Source organism: Mesocricetus auratus, unplaced genomic scaffold, assembly GCF_017639785.1.
Source record: "Mesocricetus auratus isolate SY011 unplaced genomic scaffold, BCM_Maur_2.0 Super-Scaffold_100015, whole genome shotgun sequence".
NCBI lineage: Eukaryota > Metazoa > Chordata > Mammalia > Rodentia > Cricetidae > Mesocricetus > Mesocricetus auratus.
Genome location: NW_024429198.1, coordinates 52,127,788 through 52,142,793, shown reverse-complemented (window position 1 = coordinate 52,142,793; position 15,006 = coordinate 52,127,788). Strand labels below are relative to the sequence as shown.

General features: G+C 40.2%; 1 protein-coding gene across 1 annotated transcript in view; it reads left to right on the top strand.

The window, feature by feature from the left end:
- The window catches only part of Ccdc178 (coiled-coil domain containing 178), a 388,724-nt gene that overhangs the window by 172,825 nt on the left and 200,893 nt on the right, over window positions 1-15,006 (top strand). The window contains exons 19-21 of the mRNA XM_040757896.1: window positions 1,412-1,525; window positions 3,269-3,414; window positions 5,202-5,361. Of these exons, the coding sequence (XP_040613830.1) occupies window positions 1,412-1,525; window positions 3,269-3,414; window positions 5,202-5,361 (420 nt within the window). The remainder of the gene's footprint in view (window positions 1-1,411; window positions 1,526-3,268; window positions 3,415-5,201; window positions 5,362-15,006) is intronic.

Genomic DNA, 15,006 nt, shown 5'->3' with positions numbered 1-15,006 from the left:
TTACTTTCAGGAATATTTAGGTTTCTAAGTAAGGTATGTGAAGAGATGATATAGAAACGTCTGACTTCTTTGAGGAAAATCACAAACCCTCCAAGTTACTCTCACATGATCGCACTATTGATCCACTGAAGGACCCTATAACTCTATAATCTGTCTTACACTATACATAGGGCAAGCAGTTCTGAAATCCAGTGACTAGTGACTTACCTGGTGAGACTGCCCAGCACAGAGTACTCAGTTCAATCTCCACGACTTCTTAATGGGATGTTAAAAACGATGTTGACTTGAATATAAAATATGAGGCATCTTGACATTTTCTAGGTAAGTTTTTGGTGCATGTAAAAGTCAAGACAGCTAGGGTGAAAAATAAGGCAAATGTGAGTAAAATGCTTTCAAAACTACAAGTTTCTGTCAGTAACTGATATTACTGGCCCTTCCCAAAGGGGAAAATAACATAGAAAAATACGTGTACATCCTATAATTTATCTCTCAGAGAAGTGGAGGGTGTGGCAGGAGTGATATATTCTTGTCTTTCCCTGCAAGGAGGACACACATATTCTTGGGGGGGAATTGGCAACATTGTGAGTTTTTTTTTATTCTTTTGTAAATGATGGTGTAAATTTGGACCTTTGGTTATTAATAATTTTCAAAATGTTTTTGTTTTTAAAATGTGAGTTACAAAGTAATACTGTTAAAAATATTTGTTTTGACTTTCAAAGTCTCCCTATAACATAGGCCAGAAGGGTTTTCCTTGTATGATAAACTAGAGAAAGCTTGAGCCTAAGCAGGTTAATCAAGTGTAGATTTCTAAATGGAAGCCCTACACACATAACAAACACATAACAAGTATTAAACCTAGAAGGATAACTGGTTTCAGCAATGACTTAATTTTACATTAATGATTAGAGATTTATTAATTATACCAAACATCTCAATGTCATTGTCTGAGTGTAATTAATCCCACTAATGATTAATGACTTTTGTTTCCCTTCACATTCGAATAATCTGAATTTATATATTCTTGTTGCTTATCATTCATTTCTTATTTTATGCTTTAATAGCTAATAAATTATAAGAACTATCCATTTTGCCCAAAATCTGTGGAAGAATAAGCTTTTGAGCATTGTCAATCTTAGTTGAAACATTATAATGAAATATTATAATTTCTATGTATGTTCACCCTTGTTGCTTATTTGACTGACACAGATTAGACTTCCCACAACTTAGATTATTCAAATATAATATTGGGATTAGAGGTGCCATAGTTTAGAACTCATAGGCAGTGAATCTTTCCTTTCATGTCAAAACATATATTGTGATTATTATGATAATCACTACACCGTAGTGTTTATATAAAGAAGGGTAAGTGAATCGCAGATGTTATATGGCTTAAAATCTGAGTGTCTTCTAGATGCTTCAAGACATACGAGAGAAGAAAAAACTTGTTAAAAAGCAAGTAGAGTCAACAAAGAAAAAATTACGAAAAAGGAGCAAGAAAAGCCGTAAGGAACTCACCAAAACAGAGGTGAAGAATTCAATTTTCTATTTATGAATTCCTACATCAGTGAAAACTCATCAGGCAAATATAATTGTAAGGAGATGTCTTGTGTTTTGAACTGCTCTCACTAAATGGGCTCTACACACACACACACACACACACACACACACACACACACACACACACACACACACCTTGCCTCCATGTAGCCTATATTTCCCATTGTTCTAGTTTGCAAGGCATACACCCTTTAGCAAGAAAACATCCCAATGCAACCGAAAATTCAAGCTGGGTCTAGGCAGGAATCTGCAGCTTTCTGGACTCAAACACTGGTCTTTACTTATCGCTTCTAGGAAGCAATTATTCAAAAGGAAAGTGGCAGGAGGAAGGGTAGAAAGGCCCTCTAGAAGAAGAATATTGGTAAAGCCCGCCCATGCCCCCCCCATCCTCTGGAAAGGGTCTCTGCTGCTGGAGTGTTGCTTTAAAAAAAAAAAACCTCAGCGAGCTGGTGAAGTCATGAAGATCTACCCTAGTGGCTTGGATCAGAACCTTTAAAAAGCTATCCAAGGGGACCAAGCTCACTTGTTTCCCATGTGAGCACAGGCAGGGATATACATTACGTTTGAAATGGAGGCAGCCCTCGGCAGATGCCAAATCTGCCTGCCCTTCACTACTTCTCAGCCCGCTGTACTGAAAGAAATAAATGAGCACTGTTTATAACTCACCCATCCCATCCCATGTTGGTACACAGTTGTGAGTGGCCTGAAACAGGAGGCAGAGAAAGGAAGGAAGGGAGGCAGACAAGGGAAGGGAGGACAGGGGAAGGACTACAAAAGGTTTCCGCTCTAAATCTAATAATCTGATTTTTTTAATTTATAAAATTATCATTTATCAGATGCTTATCTACCAGAAAGTATATTCAGATACATACTTTAACTCATTAATATAAATTATTATTATAATGATGTATAATTTGGTAATATGGATTATTATTTTTAAAAGATTAAAATTTAATTAAATGCACTATTTTCATTTTTTTCAGCCATTTACTAGAAAAGCACTGGTTTTAGAAAGCATCTTCATTTAGAAAGCTAAACCCATCCCTTCTCCATCCTTCTTATTTTAGTCATGCATACAAAGACTTCACTTTAGTCAGCTTTGTCCAGTAACACGGTAACTAATACTCCATTCTGCTTTGCCAGCATGAACATGTTAACCCTGTTTTTATTGGGGGTGATGGTATGGGATCCAAGGTTTCTTAACTTTGCAACACCTTATTGGAGTTTTCCACACCTAAAAGACACCTCAGCCCTCAGCGTAGAATGAATTTCACGGAATCACCACGGGAACTTGGGCTGACAAAACGCTGTTGTGTGTCGTTTGTTTGGAAGATGAGAGCGCCTGTGTTTGTCACCAAGTTCATTCTGTGCTTCTGAGAGCCTTAGCTACGCGCATGCGTCTTGACACAGCAAGTTTGAGTGTTTTAGGACGCATGGTGTGAGCACGGGCTGGTGTGGAGACCGGTGGGAGAGCAAAGGCCAGATTGTAGCACATGGTCACGTCTTCGCCCAGATTCTAGCGCATGGTGACGTCTTCGCCTACCTTGCTAAGGGATCGTTAGTCTTTTGTAGTCTGTACAGCTCTGCCACTTACAACCTTGCTCTTCTACTGTCAATATAGCTTGTGTAAATGTTTCTGAGTTGAAAGGATTTGAAAATCTTAAGTGTTAAAACAAACACTTCTTTGAAGTTTTTTTTTCCCTCCTCCCAGGGAAAAGGTTCGCTAATACATCAAGAAATTGAGATAACTAGAAACAAAACAATTGTTCTCAATGCAAAAAACAAGGAACTGGGTAAGGAGATAAAAGCAATAAAACTGGAACTGATAAATTATGAAGACAAACTTGAGAAGTTGAAGTAAGTTTGTCAAAATAATAATCATATTTACTATATGTTAATAAATCAGATTTCCCTATTTAAAATTTATTAAGACATTTCATATTTTCCCTCAGAATTTTATCTGAAATATGTGATAAAATGTGGTACTTAACCATTTTTTATTTGTATGAGGACAATTATAAGTTGCTTTCATTCTTTACTTCTCTCCTGAGTTTATTATTTGAATACCACATGTGTAAACTTCTCTCTCTGATATTAATAATATATTTCACTAATTCAACACATTGTTAGTACTTTTGAGCCCTGTTTAATAATTTACCCTTTTCTCCTAACCTCGTAGATTACAGTTTTGAGGGAAGCATTTAGAAACAGATATTCTATAGAATCTATCATCTATTCACATCTCCCTTTTTCAGTGGCCTCTTATGAGCCTCTCTCATCAATCAGGAATGCTCTCAGTGAAAAGCATCCTTGGCTCCTGGATGATGGTGCTCTCAGCCTATAGGGTGTCCGTGTGTCCTCATGTAGAACTCGTGACCTCCTCCTGTATTCATGTTGTTTTTGTTTCCTATTTTGTTAAATATTATAAAATAGGCTCCCACAATGATTGGAGGGTAAGCGACTTGACAGCCCACAAAAAAAATATTGGCACAGTCAGCACATGGGGGATAATTTGTTAAGAAAATGAAACTGGGCCTGGAAGATGGCTCAGTGGCTAAAAACACTTACTGTATAGAGCTGACAGCTCGAGTTCAATTCCCAGCCCTAGTCCTGAAGAGCATCTGCCCTCCACACAAAAGGCTGCACGCACATCACACCCCAGACACTCACGTGCACACTCATGCACATGTACACGCATGCATAAACATACCAACAATCAAACAAAGAGCTGTGTGTAGTCTAGAACCAGACACTCTCTGGTGGAGCCAAGTCAGTACACCCTGGAGGGCTTTGGTGATCATGGTCATATAGCTACTATCTGCAAAAGACTAATTTATCTTTGTCATATCGTGTAAGAAAGCAAGGAAAAGTGGGTCGTGGCTGTGGCACACAATTTTGATCCAAGCACTGGGAGGCAGAGGTAGGTGGATCCCTGTGAGTTCAAGGCCAGCCTGGTCTACAAAGCAAGTTACAGGCATGGCTGTTCCACAGAGAAACCCTGTTTCAAAACGAAAAAAGAAAAAAAAAAGGAAAGAGAGATGGAGGGAAGGAGACAGGGAGAAAGGGAGGAAGCAAGAAGAGGGAGGGAGGGAGGGAGGGAGGGAGGGAGGGAGGGAGGGAGGGAGGGAGGGAGGGAGGAAGGAAACACATTGTTTAAATTATTAAACACCAGGACTGGAAAGATGACTCAGTGGTTAAGAACATCAGTTGCTCTTCCTAAGGATTCAAGTTCAATTTCCAGGAACCACATAGTGGCTAACAAGTGTCTACAATGGGATCTGAAGCCTTCTTCTGGCATGCATGTGTACTTTCAGACAGAGCACTCATACAAAAACAAAAACAAAAAACCACTAAACACCTGAAAGAATATTATAGGTCTGAAACATATAAACATGTACATGTGGCTACAAATCTCATTGGAACTTTGTCTTAGGCGCTGGGTCATTGCTGAGAGAGTACCTGACACAAGGCCCTGTGACCGCGCTACGCTTTTATGATTCTTCTGTGCTCTTATCACAGCTCAGCCAGCATTAGCAACTACTTACTCCCGGCCCCACCGTCTCATTGACTTCTGACGCCCCTAAGAGCCTAGTATTTTTCCTTGTGTAAGCACCAGGTTTACATGCGAAAATCTTTCCACACAGGGATGAGTTCATCAAGCTGAGATTTGACAAGGAGCACACGCAGGGTGTGTTTGACCATCTCATGCGAGAGAAGCAGCACTGTGAAGAGAGAATCTTTGACGAGGACAGGAGGTTCCGAAGGCTTGCTGAAATGAGACAGAGCACCCTGACTGACACCCGGGTGAGTCCTACTTGAAAATTTTTGAAAATGAAAGCAGTGTATGATAGCCAAATGAGCAGCACATTATTAATTTGGGGACTGACGTGACAGGGCTACGTAGCTTTGAAGAGTCATTGTGTTCATGACACAAGCCTGTGGTTTCCATTTTCTTTCTGGAGTAATTGTAACATATTCACCCAGGGCATCCGACTTCCCATGCATTCTGTGTGGACCCTGACTTTATTGTTGTCCCTTATTTTATTTCCAATCCTCCTGATGTAAAAATGTAGGCTGTATTCACTCCAGAACCATTCGAGGACTTTCAGTGGAGATATGAGAATACTTCTACTTTATTTCCATGTAAACATTATTTGAGTATTATGAGTCACTTTTAGTGGGTAAGTGAAAATACATCATGTTCTTTCCTTTAAAGATGTGTATAACACTCTGAAATCATATGCCAAAACATAGGTCCTGCATCTTAATTTTATCAATCAAACTATAGAAAGCTAAATGCATCATTAATTTTTATGTAGATTATAACTAAACACATGTGTTAGTTCCGTCATTACTATCCCATTTTAAAAATTACAAGAGTTTTTGTTATATATAATTGCAATGAGCTAGTAAAAGTTTAAAAATATGTTTGAAATTATAACTTTATAGTTGCAGCTTGAGACAGTTCTAAAAACAAAGACTCTATTTGTTAAAAGTAATTTTGTCAAAATATTAAGACATGTATAATATTGATTCATAAAATACTTTTATCAGTTATTTTAATCCTATTATTTTCATACTTGTATTATGATATATATTGTACTTATATTATGATATAGACATATATTTAAAATTCCTTTCGTTCTTACTTGAGGCAAAACAGGCTTTAGTAAATTTTTCTAAAAAATTGCCCCAAATGTACCTCACAGGAGTGTTTGCAGTGATTTTGACTTATTAATGAGTAAATAATTATTAAGTTAATAGTTTTATAAATAGTGATGGTAAGTAACAATCTTATACTTGAATGTGGCTTGACTATTACATAGAAAAGTTGTTTTGTGTTGTTTTTTTCTGTCCTTAAAAAAAATGAAAATAGTTGGCGCCATCTAGTGGCAATAAACGATGCCTCCTCCCTTGTGGAGCGACTCTGAGACCTGCAGGCTGAGACTTCTCTGAGCTCCATCATACCTTACAGTCTTCCTGATGCTGACCACATACAGGGATCCCAGCAATCCCTCCTCAGCCGGCATTTCAGCACTTGGGTGGAGCAATAACTAGTGAAATGCAAAAAAAAAAAAAACCAAAACAAAACGGTCAGCAGGAGAGAGATGAAACAATACCTGCACTAACCAGCTCAGCATGGGCCTCCATCTTAAGCCCTTTGACTGACTGACTCACAGCTGACTCACAGCTCATGGTCAGCCGGCCTCAATGATCCCAATGCTTTGTGGGTGAGGGCAGCCTTTTTTTTCCTGTGTCTTGAAAACTCAGAACTCAGGGAGGAAGTCAATCTAAACTTGGGGCATGAATGGATGAGTAGATGTATACAGCCAAGCCTGGTGGATGGGTGTCTGCTTTGATAAAGTTGCTGGCCGCATACAGGCATGATATACCTAGGAGCAGGAGTGTTTTCAAGATTGTTTCCGTACTGCACTGACCCGATAGTCCAGACACTCACAGAATACTCATGCTGTTTCTGGCACCATTTTCGTCCTTCTGCTGCTCTTCTTTGTCCCCCATCATATATGAAACTTTTGCCACCCCCTCCTTCCCTCTGGTGCAGTAGTTCAATCTTCTATTGCCTTCAAACCTGGAAGGATTCTTTGATGTACCTCACTAATGATCGTCAAGAACCTGACATATCAAGTTGACTCTTATCTATTGCTTGGATATATTTCTCCTAATGGTTTGCCATATGTGACCCAAAGCACAGAATTTACCTGTGTGATGAGATCATTTAAGGCTCACTGGTTACTAAGTCTCCTCATTAAGGGCTCTCTATGTGTGACTGACATTAGGTTTATGACAGTGACCAGTGTGGAAATGCAATGTGTGGTGATGCATTATTTATGATTTATTAAACCTTGACTGAGGATTCAAAAAGCAAAGTCAGCCACAAGCCATAGAAGCCAGGTACATGCCTTTAATCCCAGCATCCAGAAGCTAGGAGGTGGTGGTACACACCTTTAATCCTAGAACTCAGGTTAATCCTGAGTTCTAGGCCACCTAGATTGACATGGGATTGATCCAGTCCTAAAGAGAAACAGCTCACACAAAGATGATCTCAGTACCTGGGATCACACACCTTTAATCCCAGCACTAGGGAAGTATGTAAAACAAGAGCAAAGGCTCAGTATTGGGCATCCATCGTTCAGTCTCAGGATTCTCCAGCCACACTGAGAAGAGGTAGCAGGATCAAATCATTCAGCCTGAGGTAGTGACGCACTACTTTGCTTTTCTGATCTTCTGCTTGAATCTTGAACCCCAATGTTGGTCTCTGGGTCATTCACTTTTCATGTTACATCAATGTGGTTCCTTTCCTCCCCATAAGCATGAAGTCATTCGTCTTTAGAAACTGAGTAAGTTCATAAATGACTTTATAAGGCTTTCCACGATAGGAAATGTACAAAAGCTAAACTTGGTGTTATTGATCTGAACTGAGCCTTTTGGGCAGAAGAATTGATCATCATTATAAATCACCTGTAGATTTTGTTTAAAAAATAACTGTAATATCTACTATAGCATTGGTCAAGGTTGGTTAAAAAAAAAAAGAAAAGAAAAGAAAGGTACCACAGAGTTAAAAATGAAAGCAACCAGTAACACGACTGGATATTGAACTCTCCTCTGGTTCTCCTGGCAGCCCAGAGTTTCTCTACAGCAAAGCTTCCCTCTTGGTTTGGTTTTTTACATTGTTGTCTGTTTTGTTGTTTTTGTTTATTCATTTCTTGTTTCCTGTCTTCATGCTCTGCTCGTTGTCACTTATGTTGTGAGGGAATAGCAATGAACCGCCCTGGAAGAACAGTTCCAGACTGAGTTCACACAGACAGTACCCCAATGTTTTCCCCTTTCCTTGTTAACACTGCTTCCCGTTTCCCTGCATAGGGAGATACCTTTCCCCCTGGTTAGAAGAGTCCAGCATTTGCCTATTCAATCATTCTGTGACCTTTTCACATGGAGAATACTTGGCTTCTAACAAAACCTTCCCTGCATCACCACCACCACACTTCATTCGACAGTCAAGCACCGACATAAAAAATGTCAGACAACTTTAACCTAGGCTCTAACTTCAAAGCTTATTACAGTGTGTAAGTTAGTTCTCTTATTGGTCACTCTTCGTTCCTTCGTTTTCCCACAACCATTTTATGAGTAGTGCTATGTTCACAGCACTCAGCACTGAGTCATGAAATTCTATGTAGTAAAAAACTTGCGTCAGCAGGAAGACGGAATATGAGACAGTAGACATGAGTATAGTGACAAAATTACAAATGGTGAATTGTGATCCTTATCCAATGTCCAGAAATATTGGTGGTTATTTGTAGGAAGAAAAAAAACCACATAGTTTGTGGTTTCAATTACAGAAAAATGATAAATAATAAACTCTTGAAGAAGACCAATAAATTCCCTGGCGTGAATAATTTTCCTTGCTGATAACCTTCCTGACACAGAAACCTTTTTATTAATGTAACATGAAAGTTCTTAGTGTTAGAAACACGTTTTACATAATGTTTCCTTAAACGTGTTTCTGATATGATTAAGTATCAGTATGCCACACATAATGGTATGAACTTAGCACATCGTTTTCTTAAAATTTGTGGCTGACTGAGAAAAGTACACTTTATTTTGAGGACAGTTGACAAGAAGTGTCAATTTTGCATCCAGGAACACAGTGTTTTACCTAGACCTAATACTGAAGTGGTCATAGACACTTAGAAATCAGGAGAAGGGTGCTACATGGAGCAGTGGGTTCTTAAACATAAATCTAAAAGATTATGGCATTTGATTTACTAAAGAAAAGAGCTTTCTTTTCTTTCTTCATCTTTCTGCTAGGTCCAGGAATTGCTGCTAATGCAATGTTAAACCCTATACCTGAAATTGAAATAGAATTTTATGTATACAGAAAATTTGCCACCATCTTTAGCTTTTAATTCACACAGCAGCTTAGAGGCATCTCTTATAGTCTTTGGCTGTCATCCTTTTTGAGTTTGCTGTGCATATTTTTCTATGTAATTAGAGTATTTTATGACCATAGTTTATGTATTATATTTTTACAGTTGCTTTTCATTCTCCCGGACATTGTCATTTTTTTCAGTACCTCACTCACTGCAGACTATCAGTAAAAACACATAATTTCTTAAACTTTTTATTAGCATATATTAATTATGCATCGTGACATACTTCATTATGATATTTTCATATATGTACATAATGCATTTTGATAGTACCCACCTCATTAGCCCTGTAAAAGCCAAACACAGTGGTGCACATCTATAACCAGAGCTAGGGGCAGATCCCTGAAACTCGATAGGCAGGCACCCAGCTGCATCAATAATTTCTAGGCTCTGATAGAGATCCTGTCTCAAAGAATAAGGTGGAGGGCAATTGAAGACAACATCCAACATTGACCTCTGACCTCCACACATTTATGCACCCACCTGAACACACTAGAGGTACACAAATACCACACAGAGACACACAGAGACATGGTCTTTATTACGCTGATGTCACAAGGTGAATATTTCTGTTTTCTTTTTCTTTTTTGTTTTTTGAGACAGGGTTTCTTTGTATTGTTTTGGAGGCTGTCCTGTAACTGGCTCTGTAGACCAGGCTGGCCTCAAACTCACAGAGATCCACCTGCCTCTGCCTCCCGAGTGCTGGGATTAAAGGTGTGCAACACAAACACCCGGCAGATACTTTTGTTTTCCATGGCACAAGAGTGGTTGACTCCTACAGATTATTTGCATACACTGGGGAGGAATACAGGATGTCAGATGATGTGGCACCAGTAAAGACTTTTATAGTGACACCGAGACCTTCCCATGACCAGACCCCAGATTTCTGCTGTGGTTGACTCTGCTGCTGACACTGAGAAGCTGAGAAGCATTGTCCAGATGTGACCACGATGATTCCGACACTGATAACCTGTTACCTCATGGCATGGTTATCTATAAATAGGGTCTGTGGGTTAAAGAATACATGGCTATAACAGAATCTAACACATTTGGAGGAGCTACTTGGTGCTCAGCAGCAAATTGAAACTAAGAGTCTAGAACTCAGGAGGCAAGAATTTGGGCGTAAATGTCCTTTTAGAAACTGTGGGGCCAGATGCTGCATGAGAGAACAATTCTTCCACAGAGGAAAAATATACCAAAGCAGAACCCAAGGTGGGATAGCACGAGATGGAAGGGCGTGCGAGAACGGAAGCAATGGCCCCAAGACTGGGGTCAGCAAAAGAGGTGGGGCCGCCCGAGAAGACAGTGAAGTCGGAAGGGCAACCATGGGTATGAACGGCTAATGGCTTGTGGAATTGAAGTTAACGTGATTTGAGTAAGTCCATAAACTCCAAGATTAAAATGTGGGATAGGTCATCCAATTTGATACTGAGGTAAAAGGAGATATGGTGGTGCAATGAAGTATAGGCAGAGAGACAAGCCCAGCCCTACAGCCAGACTCCTTCCTAGGCATGTGATGACCACCAGAAGTCCATTAAGAACACTGTATTTGGCTGCCAGATTGCATGTTCTGTTCTCTAGTCACATTAAAACTCAAAAGAAGGAGTATCTCCCCACCGAGAGGAATTGTGGTTTGGAAGCAATAATGTAGAGCAGGGATGGCACTAAAAAGGGAGTCTTCTAGAGTACGGGGATGCAGGAAAGGTAGATTGGGAAAATTGTCCAGGTTAATTAATAAGTAGGCACTGAGTTCTTATTACATGCAGTTTGCAATCCCCCCTGCTTTATTGCAAACTGATTCTCATACAGTATATCCTGACTAAAGTTTCCCATCTCTCTTCTTTTTCATAGTTCCTCCCCTCATCTCCTATCAGGGTCCACTCCCTCTCTGTCTCTCGTTAGAAAAGAACAGGCTTCTAAGATATAACAACAAAACACAACAAACTAGAATATAATAAGATAAAACATCAGATTGAAGTTGGACAAGGCAAACCGACAAAAGGAAAAGAGCCTAAGAGCAGGCACAACAGTCAGTGAACCACTTGACCACACACTCAGGAGTCTCATATAAACACTGAACTGAAATCTACAATGTACGAACAGAGAAATTGGTGCAGTCTTGTACAGGCCCTGGTTTGTTGCTCCAGTCTTTCAGTTTCTATGAATTTTGCTCAGTTGATTTAGAGGCCCTTGTTCTCCTGCTGGACTCCATCCCCTCTGGCTCTCATATTCTGTCTACCTCTTCTTCCATGGGGTTCCCAGAGGGATCTTTTTAAAGCTGTGTGTTCCAATGTTTCTTTCCAACACTGCCCCCCTCCCCTCTTTCCTGCCCCACTTCATAATACCCCGGCCGTGCATCTCTGTATTTGTTCCCATCTACTACAGGAGGAAACTTTTCTGATGCTGGCTTAATAAGTTACTGATCTATGAGTACAGAAGAATATCATTAAGACTCATTTATTACTACATTTCCAAGACCTGTAGTATTGGGTTTTACTCTAGAACTCTGGATTACCTAGTCTCCAGTTCATTATCATCCATGCAGTGTCAAGGATGTATTCCACCTCATGGAGTGTAATTTGATGGGGGAAGTCCTGTGTATATGTCAATAAAGCACTGTTGGCCAATAGGGAAGCAAGATAGGTGGGACTAGGCGTTGATGAGAACTCTGGGTAGGAGAAACACAGGAGTCAAGATGTAACTGCCATAGGGATAAGAAGCCTGGAAAGTTCTCCAGTAAGAGAAATACTTAGATTAACAATTATGGGATGAATACTTAAGTCAGAGATAGCCAGTAAGAAACAAGCAAGGCCATCAGCTTCATAATTAATACAGTGTCTTGGGTGTTATTTGGGTATTACAACGAGGCAGAGCCCATGCGACTGGCAGGTGATAAACCAAAGCTGCTGGCAAGGAAAAGGCTTCTCTTTACAGTAATTCCTTTTTATTTTTTATTATTTTAATATTAAATAGCTTTTTTTACATGTCAATCCCAGTTCCCTCTCCCTCCCCTCCTCCCGCATCCCTCCACCATCCCTCCCATCCTCCCACCCTATTGCCAATTCCTTCCACATAGGGGATATCTAGAGTCTGTCATTTCACTCATGGTAGGGTCCAGGCACTCCCCTAAGGGTCCAAGCTGAGAGAGCACCCCTCTTTGTGTTATGGACATACGATGTCTGTTTGTATTCCAGGGATAAACACTGATCCACTGCTTAGGGCCCCATAGGTTACCCAGGCCTCCTCACTGACTCTCACATTCAGGGGGTCTAGATCAGTCCCACGCTGGCCTCCCAGCTTTCGGTCTGGGGTCCAAGAGCTCTCCCCTGTTCAGATCAGCTGTCTCTGCTGGTTTTGCCAGCCCATTCTTTGCCAATTTGCTCATCACTCCTCTCTCTCTGTTGCTGGGTGCCTTCGGTTCAGTTCAGTGTTTAACTGTGGGTGTTTGCCTCTGCTTCCATCAGTCACTGGATGAAGTCTCCAGGATGGTTATAGACATCAAGTTCATTATCAGGAGTGGGCATTCGAGGTGGTCTCTCCATTATTGCTTGGCTTGCCAATTGGTGTCATCCCTTTAGATCACTAGAGGTCACACTGGTGCCTGATCTGTCTTCTAACCTATGTTCCCTCTTCCCCCTATCCTACCCCCCACTCAACCTTCCTGTTCCCCCATGACCTACTCTCTCTTCCACTTCTCCCCCTCTGTATTTCCCAGCTCCCACTCCCCCCCCATCCCTCGCCGTGTTCCCCATCTGTTCAGAGGATCTTGCCTCATTTCCCTTCTCTTAGGTTCTTTCCTGTTTTCCAGAGTGTAATTCTTAATAGAGATCATTGGCATCAATCACACAGGGTCCTTCATTCTGATAGGTAGGGTCAACCTCAAGGAAAGAATCTGAAGCGTCACTTTCATATGCTGCTTCTAGACAGCCAATCAAAGGAAGGAAGGGTGTGCAATCCATCTTCAAGTGATTAGAGATGTTGGTAGATTACTTGCCTAACCTGTACTAGGCTATGGCTTATTTCTTCAGTGTACGCACACACACACCTGTAAACACACACACACACACACACACACACACACACACACTCACGGGAAGGGGAGGGATAAACTTATCCACCTATCAAAAATGTTTAAAAGAAAGAAATAAAGTATTCAGGACCTCCAAGCCTTGCTATGTGGTTGTCTAAACTATACCACTAATGACTCATTACAGTATGTTATATATATTAGTGGATACAGTGTAATCAAGAACTTCCCATGTAGCCGGGTGGCAATGACACATGCCTCCAGCACTCAGGAGGCAGAGGCAGGAGGATCACTGTGAGTTCAAGGCCAGCCTGGTCTCCAAAGCTACACAGAGAAACCCTGTCTCAAAAAAATTAAAAAGCAACTTAGCACATAAATGAGCAGCATAAAGTAGAATACTTCACTATTTTTCTTTTTTTGATTGTTGGTATAATTAGGAGGACTTCCCATTATCCCATTATCCTGACCACGTACCTTTATATGGGATCGTTACTTTCAGGAAGCTCACCTCAACTTGCTTTAAGAAAAATTAGTGTTGCAGAAGTGAGACATCTAGAGTTGCAGTGTTCCTAAGCATAGATCTAGCTGCAGTCATGGAGCTATCAGGGACCCGTTTTTCAGTTACTAGAGATTTCAAGTATCAGAGGGTTCCCACTCAAGTCACAGCACTGCATGCTTTAAAAAGTCTGGCTCTGGCACTCTGACAAAGCATCACACAGTGTTTTGTTCACTGTCCTGCATGTGTGTTTTGGGGTGGGGTGGGGCTGCAGGGTTGCCAACATTGCCCAAAACGCTCATTCACTGACTGATTTATTTGCTTGCAGAGAACATATAGACCTGACCTCCTGAGGGGACTGAACATCTCAAATTTGGGTGCCATGATAATCATAACAGTTTGAGAGGAAATGAAATAGGCTATAAAGGGGAAGGAAATGAAATATATAAACTGTTGTATGGTGTCAAGTTCATTTTCAGTATGATATAAAATAATGAAAATGCTTTTCGATAACCTTTGTTGATTTTTATAATGTGAAACACACTTTATGAAAAAGACAATGAATGTGCTAAAAAACAACAGCTACAAAAAACAGTGAAAAATATTTTGGCTTTGACTCCAATTTCTGCATTCTTGCCCATAAGTTTACATCAGAGTTGCATTCTGAGACAGAACTGCCTTGAAACAAAAGGTTCTTCCCTACCCTTACCTTTTAAAAACTTAAGCAGCTTTTGCTTAGGATTTTTTTTGTTCCTGTTTTGTTTTGCTTTGTTTTTTAGTCTCAAGTGTCAAGTGTAAGGCTCATTTCCTTCATGAGCCAATACAGTATGGTAGGCAACAAATATTGCATTTTTCTAATTTTACACTTATATTTTTAGAATTTATACTGAGTGACATTGAACAAGTCTTCCCATCACCACTCAGTTTTTAAGATACAAGTATAGGATTGTAATGGCCAGCTCTCTCCTCCCCTATCA